Raw genomic sequence first — 12,219 nt, 5'->3', positions numbered from 1 at the left:
TATTGAACCAGTTGAGTTACCAATAATTTCAGACGCTCTTTATACTGGTTACTGCCAAGATACACTGTGCCCAGCTCAGTGTGGTTCCTTGAGGTCTAGAAGCTTTGGGACTTCCCAAGTTTGAGGTATCGGAACCTTTATCAGGCTGGGTTCCTCAGACCCAAAGCTCCAGCCTGCTCATCCAAGGTCTGGCCAGCTCCCCCCTCCCCAGGGTTCTGCCAGGGAGCCTGCAATTCGTCTGAACATCGAGGGGTGCTCACCAGCGTTTTCTTCCTTTCTTGTCTCGGAGACTGTTTTTCCTGAGACCAACAGATACACACACAAACACATACACACAAACACACCTCCATGAGTTTAGAGTCCCATAGAAGGCACAAAGAGAAGCTATCTCCCGGCGTGGACCCCCGTGATGGACCCGGTGCAGAGGGAGGGCCTGCCTGCAGAGGCAGCACACAGGCTGGGCTGGGAGCCCACAAGCCCTTTCTCAGGTTCCAAGACAGTGAATGGAAGTCCTAAAAACAATCCGAGGCTCAACTTCCCAGCAACCTCAGCAGCCAAGGACTAACTAGATGAAACTGTGTTCATTTCTTCCTCCAGGACAATAATGTGACATTTTCTGTACCCTAGAGGTTGAAGGGCCATCCTCATTATACTGTATAAGTTTAAAGTTTGTTCACAACAACTCTGCGAGGTGGGCAACGTAGTTTCCATTTTTCAGGTGAGGAAAGCCAGGTATAGTGAGGTCAGATAACCTGCCTGAGGGGCAGAGTCGTGACTTGAACAAGAGCAGTCCCAACCCCCTCACACTGAAGCCCATATTCTAACTTATTACCCAAACTTCTTGGGCGTAAGCACTGGACAAATCTGGGGAAATGCTTACCTGGCTTCCTGAGTATCCATGCCTTCCTAGACTGCCTGACCACCGCCCCCATGGTGGCCTGGGGCAAATGGTGCCAATGGGCTTAGCATCCCGCCTGGGACATACGTTTTATAACTGAATGCTTTGAGTTGCTCACTCTGATGAGTGCCGCAGCCTTGTCTGCCTTTCCGTGCCTGCTTTTTGTACACATCCCCTCACACGGTGCCTGTGTGAAACCTGCTCGCCAGTGCCTGTTCCTTTGGGGAAGCCAGGCTCATTGCCCTGGAAGCATACCCGCGGGTATGTGACCACGTGAGTTTTCCCTTATGACAAAACATGAAGCAGGAGTCGTTCAGTGTTTTTTTAAATCCAGGTCTCTATTTTTCCTGTGTAAATATGAATGTAGGCAAAATTAATAGTTAAGGCTTTTAAAATACGTGCATTTTGGTAACACGTTGCTAGTTACATTGTGCTGATGATAAGAGCTTGGATCACATCTTTCTTTAATAGTTCTTTGAAATTTCTTTTAAAAAGTTAAAATGGTCAAATGATCCACAGTAGAAACCAGAACAGACCCATGTAAATCCAAAATGCATACTTGAAAAGGCAGCACCTTTTGTATGAACTACATTAGGGCCCAGTTATGTAGCATATGGATTATAACTTAGACCACAGAGACCTCGAGGTTTCCAAAGTACATGGGGCATCTTTTCTGAGAAGAAAAGAGGACAGGAAGAAAGAAGAAGAGGAGGAAGAGACGAGAAGGAAGGAAGAAGGGGAGATGAGATTGGAGAGAGGAGCAGGAAAGCCTGCATATACGGCTTCTCTGCATTAGGAGAGTGACTTGTCTTTGGGTAATTTACAATGTGTATGAAGCAGAGGATGGACCATTAAGGTACTAATTCACAGTCATAGAACCCAAATCTATATATATACCTTCTAAAATCTTAATGTAATATTATATACTGGATTACACAAAAAAAGCCAGGTCGACACTGCACATTTTTGTCTAAGAGCTTTGCCTCAGGATGTAATTCCAAGGCAGAGTGAGGCTTCCTGTTCCAGGGTGCAGGGACAGTTTGGAAAGACATGGCCTAAGGGTCTTGTCTCTTGAAAGTCCTAGTGGTCAGCTTGTTTGCCTTAGGACCCCATTCCAACCTCCAACCTGGGAAACTTCCCCCTCAACACGACTCTCCCCTCCAGGCCAGAACAGGCTGCCCCAGGGCCCCAACTCAGAGACTGGGACAGAGGCCATCTCTGAAGCCTGTTGGGGAGTTAGGAGATGTCCCTTTCCCTAATGGAGATGCTCTTTGCCAGGAAACAGATTCTGGTTTCACAGGAGTTGATGGCAGGGTACCTAGATTTGCTTCTCAGACTTGAAATGGCCTCAGCTGGGGTGACCTGGCTTCATTCTTTGTGCCTGTCATGGCATCAAAGAGCACACGAGGAGATACCCAAGTCAGAAATATGCCCAAGCTGTTTCATGTATCCAATTCGAGTTACCACGGGTACTCTCAGCTTCTGTTACCACTCCCTCACCAGGAGGCAGTGGAGCGAGGGGCAGGAGGGGTGGGTAAGTAAATAACCTCCCATTTACAAAAAAATGAAGTTCAGGAGTCTAAATATTCCCCACATATTAAAAAAAAACAACTTCTGTGCTCACATTTTTATACTCTTGGCCTAGAGACATCTCACACTTAACAAAACCCTGCCTCACGAAGCGTTTCTTGTGGAGCTCACAGCAACCTGTCACTTAACTGGGGCAGACATAAAGAGTCCCGTTATCTAGATGAGGAAAACCAAGGCTCTCTCCCAAGGCCACGCAGTGCACAGAGGGTGGGGAAAGCTAGAATTCAGTCCCGGCCGAGCCCCGTGCTGCGCAGCGTCGCACTGACCGCCGCCCCGGGGAGGCAGGAGACGGCACCTGTGTCTTCAGGGCCGACTGGGCTCCGTTTGCGGAGCATCACCATCAGGTGGGAGGCCCATCTTCACCTGGCTTTCCAACTGGCTGAGCCGCTGCTTCACCTTCATCTGGGTGGCGTTGTACTCGGCCAGGAGCCTCGCAAACCTGGTCTGCAGGGAGTCCAGGGAGGTCTCGAGGTGCTCCACCTTCTCCTCGATGTCCTTGGGGTCTGCCCCGGCCTTGGCCAGCTCCTCGTCGATCAGGTTGTCCTTCATGAGGATCTGCCGCCCTTTCTCCTCCAGCGCTTTCTTGGCCTCAGGGTACTCAGTGAGCGCCTCCATCAGGTCGTCCTTGGAGAGGCAGAACAGGTCCGAGTAGCCGATGCTCCTGATGTTGGCCGTGCGGCGGTTCCCAGACTTGCTCCCCTTGATGTTCAAGATGCTGATCTCCCCGAAGTAACTCCCGTCGCCGAGGACCACGAACTGGGTGATGCCGTCCTCGGCCACCACAGCCAGCTTGCCCTCCTTGATAATGTACATCTCCCTCCCGATGTCCCCCTTCTTGCAGATGTAGTCCCCGGGGCTGAACACTGCCGGCCGCAGCTTCAGCACCAGCTCCACCAGCAGCCCCGCCTCGCAGTCCTGGAAGATTCGGACCTTCCTCAGGGTGTCCAGGTGCACGTTGATGGCGATCTCGGCCTTCAGCTTGTCGGGGAGGCTCTTGAGCACCTCCTTCTCATCCACTGTCTTCTTATTGGCCCACAGGTAGTCGAACCAGCGGATCACCCGTGTCTCCAAGTCCTTGGTCACCTTGCGGAACTGCATGTACTGCTTGATGGAATCGATCTTGGCCTGGAACTCGGCCCGCGAAGCGTTCATGTTTGAGATCATGGAGCCCACGTTGCCCACGATGGTGGCAAAAATCAGGACGCCCACCAGGAAATCGATGACCACAAAGAGATACTCCTCGTCTTTTACGGGGGGTGGGGTCTCCCCAATGGTGGTCAGGGTCAAGGTGGACCAGTAGAGACTGTAAATGTACTTTCTGGAGAGGCGTCCATACTCTGGGTTGGAGACGTTTGGGTAGACCCAGGAGTCGGTCCCAAAACCAATGAACTTGGAGATGGCAAAGTAGATGCAGGCGTTCCAGTGGATGATGATGAGGATGTACAAGACCAGGTTCCCGATCCTGAACATGTTGGGGTAGTTGGTCCTTGTCTCTGTGCGGTCAAAGAATTCGAAGAGCCGGGCCAACTTCAGGAGGCGGTTGAACCTCAGTTCTGGGTAGTTCATGCCCAGCTTAAAATAAGCCAGGTCTGTGGGGACCAGGGACAACACGTCCAGCTTGAAGTGCAAGGTCTTCATGTAGTGCTTCCACAGCCGGCTGGTGTCCATGACCATCAGGCCTTGCTCCAGGAAGCCTAAGGAAGAAGACAGACCACATGGGCATCAGAGAGGCTGCCTGTTTATGGTCACGGCCCACAGAAAGATATTTTACCTTGTGACTACACAAGATGTGGTGTTATATATATATATATAATAGAAACAATTTCCAGAAGCCATACTCACTATTACTACAGGAAATGTGCTCTGGTATTTTCTATCAGATCTTCTAATCTATTTTATTCAATTAAAAATACAGATCAGTTAGGTAAATTTGAATGTGGATTGGGTATTTGATAGTAGTGAAGAAAGATTATTAAATTTTAAGAGATAAATGGACATTATATTTTAAAGAATGGGTCCTGGTTAAAGCTACATGCTAACATGGTTACTGTCTGAGATTCACTTTAAAAAACCTCCATCCAAGAACAGGGTGTGGGAGGATAAATGAACCAAAATTAGCAAAATGTTGGTAACAGTTGGAGCTGGATGAGGGTACAAGGGGATTCATAAGAGTGCTCTCTCAGTTTTGTATATGTTTGAAAATATTAACAATAACAACTTTAAAAACACTGGTCATGGCCTAGCAAATGGGCTTTACCAGTTACTAACGGGGCATGACCTTGCCCGTGGGAACTCCCTGGTGGTCCAGTGGTGAAGACTTCACCCTCCAATGCAGGCGATGTGGGCTCCATCCCTGGTCGGGGAGTTAGGATCCCACAGGCCGGTCACTCAGGGCTTCTGGGCCCTGGTTTCTAAAGCAGTAAGATGGAGATAATCCCGCCCGCGCTTCTTGTCTCCTGCAGCAGTTCTCTCGAGAAAACAAGACATGCTTGGAATGCTTTGTGTATTATAAAGCTGCCCCAGGTTGTGTGGTGATCTGGTGGTGTTCGTATCCACAACCACGGCACAGTTTTTAGTTTAAAAACCTTGAAAGTGACAAGCAGGGCCTCTGGCAGCTTATGTGATGTCTTTGTGCAAATCAGAAAGAGGATCCTCAAGGATGCACAGCTTGGAGACTGAGGCATGGGTGCGGCTTTAGGCCTGGCTCACAGCTAGAGGTGGTTTTGTTACTGACTGCAGTCCTTGGACTCTCTAATCAGCAGAAACTGGTGAGAGACCAGACCAGGAATTCAGGCAAGGCTTTACTGGGGCTCGGGCAGCAGCAGCACTAGGCAGTGAGACAAGTCACCGGTGTCCTTGCTCGCTCCCAGAGGCGGGGCTGGTTTCTTAAGTGGGGCGGGGGTGGGGATGGCGGTGGACCTGTGGGTTGGGCTGGAGGTGTGGCTTAGGTGGTCTGCATATGGGGATAGTTATTTTTCGTTCCTTATAGATCCTTTGTATTCTGTTGCTGCACAAGCACTCTGGCAGAGGATTGCACCTCACAGGCTGTCTTAATCTGAAGGAAATCACACCCTCCTAGGCCCTATTTCAGATTTTAGTTCTCTGTATATTACACCTACTCTGAAAGCCATGGGTAACTTACCCTGGCTCTTCTGACTGTCCACGAAGAGGAACCCCAGGGGCGACTGTTCTGGATCTCCCTGAACCTGCCCACAGGCCCCAGACCCCACCACTGCTGCATGCTGTGGGATCTAGGACCCGGGGCCCGGGCCCACTCACCTGTCCGGGCTCGGACCAGCATATCCATGCCATAGAGGATGTCTGCCGAGTAGTCCAGGACCAGCCAAAGCATCAGGTGCTCAGACTGGAGCTCATCGAAACAGGCCCTAAAAAAGTGCAAGAAGGGCCGTGTTGGGGAGGGTCCAGGGTGGGCAGCAGCGCTGTGCTACAAACTGGGGTTCAGTTCATCCCCCCAACAGCCCGGCCTGCAGGGCTGTACCCCAGCACCTCACCCCGGCCTCAATGAAGGGCCTGGGCGCTCAGAAGCTTTTCTGCCTCGAGGTCACAGAGGTCCTAAGAAGAGCTGAGACTGACCCCAAAAAGTGGGCCCTGTTGCCTCTTGACAGTAAGTGATATGATGGCCCCTTCCCCACACTGGGGAAGTTTTTCCGGGGCAGTTTTTCCAGGCCTCAGTGGTAGAGTCAGATGAAGGAGCTGAGAACTTGCCCTTTCTGGGGCCAAATGCCAACAAAGATACATCAACTTCTAGAGATTAACAATGGAACAAGTCACATCTCCCCCCAAAAATAGTAGCTCACCATGCACCCCAAACGGCTCAGAAAGCCCAAAAGCCCCCTCTGGTGTCTGCCCCCTGGTGGGTGAGGTTGGTCCAGACTGGGATTGACATATACACACTGCTATATATAAAATAACTAATAAGACAACTAATAAAGCCTTATTGTATAGCTCAGGCAACTCTCTGTATGACTTACACAGGAAAACAAACTAAAAATCAGTAGATATATGTATATATGTAACAGACTCACTTTGCTGAACCCCTGAAACTAACACAACATTGTAAATATAGTATATGCCAATAAGAATTAATAGAAAACAAACAAAAAAGCCCAAAGCCCACAGCCAGTGGAGAACACCACCTGTTACCTACAGCCCCGTCCTGCAGGTCAGCTCAGGAGTGACCCACTCCTCCCACTTCCCCTCAGGAGAGCAATAACTCGCTCTTGCATCTTCCTCCGGTGACTCAATTAGGAAGGCTCCAGGGTGCCAGGCCCTTTGCTTTGATCTCAAACACAGGTCCCCACCGGTGCTCCCTCTTTGAGCCCTTCCTTATGGACAGAGCCCTGGAGTGGGGCATGGCAGCCCAGTCCAGTATTCTTGCAGGGAGAATTCCATGGACAGAGGAGCCTGGTGGGCTACAGCCCATGGGGTCACAAAGAGTCGGATACTACTGAGCGACTGTGGACAGAGATCCTGAGGCACACACAGCTGGAGGGCAGCCGCCGGGCGCTCAGAGCTCGGTCCCTAGCTGCCCCTCCCCGCTACCTGCACACGAGCAGACACCAGTTGTAGAAGACAGGCACAGCGATGACGCTCAGCCAGTGGTAGTACATGTTGCTGGAAGGGTCCATCACAACGCTGTCCTTCTTCTTCCTGGGAACGCCCACACAAACAGCACAGTGTGTTGGAAGTCTGCAGCTCTGGAGGGGTTTAGAGACCTGGTCTAGCTTACAGACCCCAGGGCAGCTGTGGGCTGCAGCGGAAGAGATGACTTCCCAGATAGGGTGCTATCAATCTCAGCGGGGGTCATGTGGGTGTCCCTGTAGAGGGCCTTCTCTGCCACCCCCAGGAAGCCACGGTAACTCTAAAACCATGGTGATGACATTCCCACATGCCCTGTGGTATCATCCATGCACTCCAGAGTGCCAGGGAGGAAAGTGGAGCACCGTCATGTTGGAACCACTCAGGGAAGCTTTGGGAAAATGCAAGTTCCCAGGCCCACCCCGACCCCTCCCGGGCTGGGGTCTGGAAATGTGCATTTGACCCTCGCCCCAGGCGGTTCTGAGGCAGCTCCTCTCTGGACTGACCTTGGGATCCCGGGGGTCCCCTTCAGGAAGGTGCTCTGTCCACTTCACTAATTGCATTTGTGCAGATGTTCTAAAGCCTCACTTCTGAGCACTGGGGTCCTGCCTCCCACCGAAAACCACCAACCTGGGAATCACTGCAGTTATGTCAGCCAAGACTAAGTGGAAGAAATAGCTTAGGGTGCTTTCTGCTTTCATTTTCAGGATTTTCAAAGGGTTAGAATTTATAGGTGGTACTGGAGATCTTTTCTTTGGTCCCCCTGTCTCCTCCCCCATGCCAACTCCCCACCATGCCCACTAGGCCTGCAGAGCTGCTCCTGAGCCCCAGAGGACACCCTGGGTTGCCTTTCTGGTTGCACCTCAACTTAGCAAATGCAAGATCAGTTTCTCACTGACAGGGCTTTGGACATTCCCAACCACCAACACTCATCATCACTGGGTTTGAATTACAGTTTGTGAACATAGTATTTTCTAGTGCCCGGGAGAGGGGCTCCACATACCCCAGCTGTGAAGATGACACGGTGGGCAAACAGAACGCCCCAGAAGAGGGCACCAGAGCAGGCTCCCAGGGAAGCCCACAGTTGCCCACCCGGGGCTGCAGTCCACCCTGCCTACCTACAAGCCCCACTCTGAGGTCCCCAACTTTCCCTGCAGAATGAGACCCTCACATGATCTCAGCAGGCCTGATCCCTGCCTGAGACCAAGTCCTTTTCCATAGCCCTAAGCAGCCCCCTCTCCAGGGCTGACCCTGAGGCCCCACAGAGTCAGCCTCTCTCTCCTCCCTGGGGAGGGACCAGGCGTGCTGTGACCCCAGAACTTCCCCTCTTTGGGGGCAGTTTCTCTTAGTACTTACTCCTCTTTCTTGGGGTTTTCCTTTTTCTCTTTCTCTTTCTCTTTCTCCTCCTTTTTCGCCTTGTCACTGGGTGACACAGGGTGACACTTAGTGATTTTCGTATACCACGGGGAGAGGGCAGGCCGCGGTGACCGAAGGAGAGGGCGTGGTGCAGGAAACGCATCTTTCCAGCACGCTGGGGTGAAGCGAGCTTACTGATTTCAAGAATAGTAATGTCAGGAAGCTGATGCACAGAGAGGTCAGGTAACTTGCCCAAGGTCACAAAGCTCTTAGGTAGCTGAGTTGGGATACAAATGCTCTTAACCAGTATATATATTAAATGTATTGCATGTATGTGGTGCTAGCGGTAAAGAACCTGCCTGCCAATGCAGGATTTAAAAGAGACATGGGTTTGATGCCTGGTTCAGAAAGATCCCCTGGAGAAGGAAAAGGCAATCCACGCCAGTATTCTTGCCTGGAGAGTCGGGGAGCCAGTCCATGGGGTCACAAAGAGTCAGACATGAGTGAAGTGACTTAGCATGTATGTATGTATGTATCTATTTATTTACCCATCTATATTCTCAATACATAGATCTAGAGAAAACTTGGAGGTATATTTGCCAATATGTGAAGAGGGGTTTCTCTGATACTGGGGTTCAATTATTAACATAGAGTATACTTTTGTGGGTGTGTGTTCATGGGTGCTTTTCTGTGTCCCAAGTTTTTGACAATGAGCATATTAATAAATTGAGTAGGAACAAAAAGTTATAATTGGTAAATGAGAAGAGCCAGGACAGTCGCCCCATCCTCTGTTCTGAATCTACTGGTCTTTCAGCAGCTAAAGTCTTAATGCCAAGACACCAGCAGAGGGCGCTGCCCACAAGCTTATTGGGCACACTGAGCCCTGCTGGGAGTTTAATTAACACCAGGCTCTGCCACCCTTGTTCAGGATTTGTGGCCTGGCTTTGGCCTTTCCTCTGGCTACCAACCTGCTGAGGCCTAGGGAAGACCCTGTGCCATCCAGCTGTGTCCCGGAATGCAACCAGCACCGACCCAGGGGACCTGCACAGAGCTACGCATCGATGGTGGCTTTGACTGAGAACAATTTGGTCAGGAGAAAGAAATGTTCAGAACCCATGGACTAAGCGAAAATGCCATAAATGTGGTGGAAGAGTGGGGGAAGGTGTCCATAAGAATTACTTCTGTATCTTTGTGCCCAGGTGGCCCCATTTGGGAACAGTTCCCTGTTTTGTCCTTTGGTCCTTGGACCCATGGTATGAGCCCATCTGAAAAGATTTATCAGAGCCTGATGCAGCCAACTGCATCCACCCCCATCCTTGCCCACATCCTAGCCCCAGGTCAGAGAAGCCTGGAGACCCACCCATAGGACCTCCTCCCAGTCCAGTGTTCTGAGTCTTTACTCAACTGCAGGACTTTCAAGGGTGTTTGAAGTCAGGTTTGCCTTGACATCAAGCATTTTGAAACAGCTATCATTTTGCATATTAAATCATTTTGTTTTTCTGACACTTGGGTCTCTGGATTTGATGTCCCAATTTATGTAAACAAAATGCACTGAGGGGGAGGAATGCATTAGGAGTTTGAGATCAGGTCAACTCTTTGTGACCCCATAGACTGCAGCCCACCAGGCTCCTCTGTCCATGGAATTCTCCAGGCAAGAATGCTGAAATGGGTTGCCATTCCCTTCTCCAGGGGATCTTCCTGATCCAGGGACTGAACCTGGATTTCTTGCATTGTAGGCATTATTACTGTCTGAGCCACCTAGGAAGCCCTTCTTTTTTTCACTTCAAGGGAGAAATGGATTAAGAGTTTGGGATTAGCAGATGTAAACTATTATATATAGCATGGATAAAGAACAACTGCATAGAACAGGAACCTATACTCAATCTCCTGTGATAAACCACAATGGAAAGGAGTCTGAAAAAGAATATATAAATATATAAGACTGAATCGCTCTGCTGTATACCAGAAATTAACACAACATTGTAAACTTATTTCAATTAAAAAAATAAATTTAAAAGACAACAAAAACAAAAAAAACCCCAATGTGACTAATGTTCAAGAAGGAAAACAGAAACAAAAATTCTATCAGAACAAAGGGAAATAATCAGAAAAAGCCTTGGCATCGTTCTCTGTCAACTGGAAGTCAAGAAATTGGCATTGCTTGCTGATACTGTCCTCCTAGGCTCCAACTGAGAGCCCCCTTCCCTACCTAACCCCGTGGTGTTCCATAAAGGAAGACTGGAGAATGGGGCACACATGCGCATGTGTTCACACATGTAAATGGTCCCACCACATACACACACCCTGTTTGGGCTTTTGGATGGCATTGCCAGAATCACACATCAAACTTCTCTGCCAGCTCAGCATCAGGTGGTAGGAAACAATTGCAGTGGGCCAGGGTTTCAAGAGGTTGTTCTCTGGAAATATTTAAATTTCCTCTTTCCACTGATTACATCCTGATCACATCCTTAGCCTTAAGACAAGAGCATTTCCCTGGCACACAGGAGCTTGAGGACGTAGAATGCAAAGTACATTCTTATTATGAAGGAGAAGATCCACTGCTCAGTAAAGGGACTCCAGCTTTGCACCTTCAGATACATAGCAACAGAGGGTGCTGGCACTGAAAATGTTTACCCATCCAACTCCTTCGCTTTATAAATAAGAACAATGCAAGACACAGAAAAGAGGACCTGCCCAAGGAAGTCTCACCGAATAGGTCCCTCCCCACGTTTGTCCATGGGGACGGGTTTCCAATGCCAGGAGCAGGGTTCTAGCAGGGTCTGGCGGGTGTGGCAGAAGCAGCAGGACTAAGGAGGGAGACACAGCTGGCGTGTCTACAGGAGGAGGGCGGCGGTGGGGAGTGGGAGGGGGCGGAGGTACTCACTCCTTCTCCGAGTTGTTGCAGGCATTGGTGTTGTTTCTGGCCAGGGGCCAGGCACTGCGGGGAGGCAAAGAGAATCTGAACTCGGTCCACTTGCTGGGGACCCCTTGCCCTCCGGCAGTTATTCTGGGACTCCCATCCCTTGTCTCCTGGGCCTTTCCACGCAGTTTGAACACAGGGAATTGTTATCGTTGGGGACAAGCTTCTTTTGTGTGTGTGACCAGTTTGTGCTGGTGAATGCCTCAGAGTAGAGGAGAGGATGGACACTTGGGGAACGTGAGGATTCTGAATAAATGGGGCGTGCCTCTTTGAACCCCATCCAGCACCCTGGCCTCAATTCCTCTTGCGTTTTAGCGCGTGCCGGGCAGTGCACCAGACACTACGGAGGGCACGTAGGCCACCCAGCATGGTGCCCGCCCTCGGGTGCTTCTGGGAGAACAGGCTGAGCGCCTTGGGCCAAGGGTACAGAGTTAGCAGCAGCAGCAGCACTTTTAGAGGGTCGGCAGGGACGAGGTTCTCACAGGGCCCCTCCCTCAGACACCCCATCACAGGGGTCGCTTCCAATTCTTAGGGCAAAAAATAGACCGAGGGCAGAGCTGCCCCAGAGTTCAGCCCATCCTCCCCACCCCTGTCCCCAACATTCACCTTAAAACTTCAGGGCCCACTACCCAGATCTATGTGAGAATCTTGTAGAAGGCAGGGATTGGTTTTGCACCCAGCGATGTTTATTTAAAGCTGGACTGGGCAGTTCTTGACGGTGTTCTTTAGGAAAAGGCGTGATCCTTGTGAGCTCAACTGCCAGTTCACGTGTGTGACAGCTGGTTTAAGAAAGCCAGCCTGGCCTCACAGGGCTGGAGGGTGGCTTGCCTGTCTGTGGTCACTGCAGACCAGTCAC

The 12,219-nt window shown here is 50.5% G+C and overlaps 1 protein-coding gene across 9 annotated transcripts in view; it reads right to left on the bottom strand.

Moving 5' to 3' along the window:
- Nucleotides 1-1,215: 1,215 nt before the first annotated feature.
- The window catches only part of CNGA3 (cyclic nucleotide gated channel subunit alpha 3), a 50,501-nt gene continuing 39,497 nt past the window's right edge, over nt 1,216-12,219 (bottom strand). For 7 of the 9 annotated variants that reach the window (XM_044925607.2, XM_044925608.2, XM_045162190.1 and 4 more), the window contains 5 exons: nt 11,328-11,381; nt 8,444-8,509; nt 7,052-7,159; nt 5,768-5,874; nt 1,216-4,182 (listed from right to left, as the gene is read on the bottom strand). In XM_044925607.2, coding sequence (XP_044781542.2) covers nt 2,792-4,182; nt 5,768-5,874; nt 7,052-7,159; nt 8,444-8,509; nt 11,328-11,381 — 1,726 coding nt within the window. In that variant the 3' untranslated portion in view covers nt 1,216-2,791. The remainder of the gene's footprint in view (nt 4,183-5,767; nt 5,875-7,051; nt 7,160-8,443; nt 8,510-11,327; nt 11,382-12,219) is intronic. The other 2 variants (XM_044925612.2, XM_044925613.2) reach the window with 2 other exon arrangements.

Source organism: Bubalus bubalis, chromosome 12 (genome assembly GCF_019923935.1).
Source record: "Bubalus bubalis isolate 160015118507 breed Murrah chromosome 12, NDDB_SH_1, whole genome shotgun sequence".
Taxonomy (NCBI): domain Eukaryota; kingdom Metazoa; phylum Chordata; class Mammalia; order Artiodactyla; family Bovidae; genus Bubalus; species Bubalus bubalis.
This window is presented reverse-complemented; position numbering and strand designations above follow the sequence as displayed.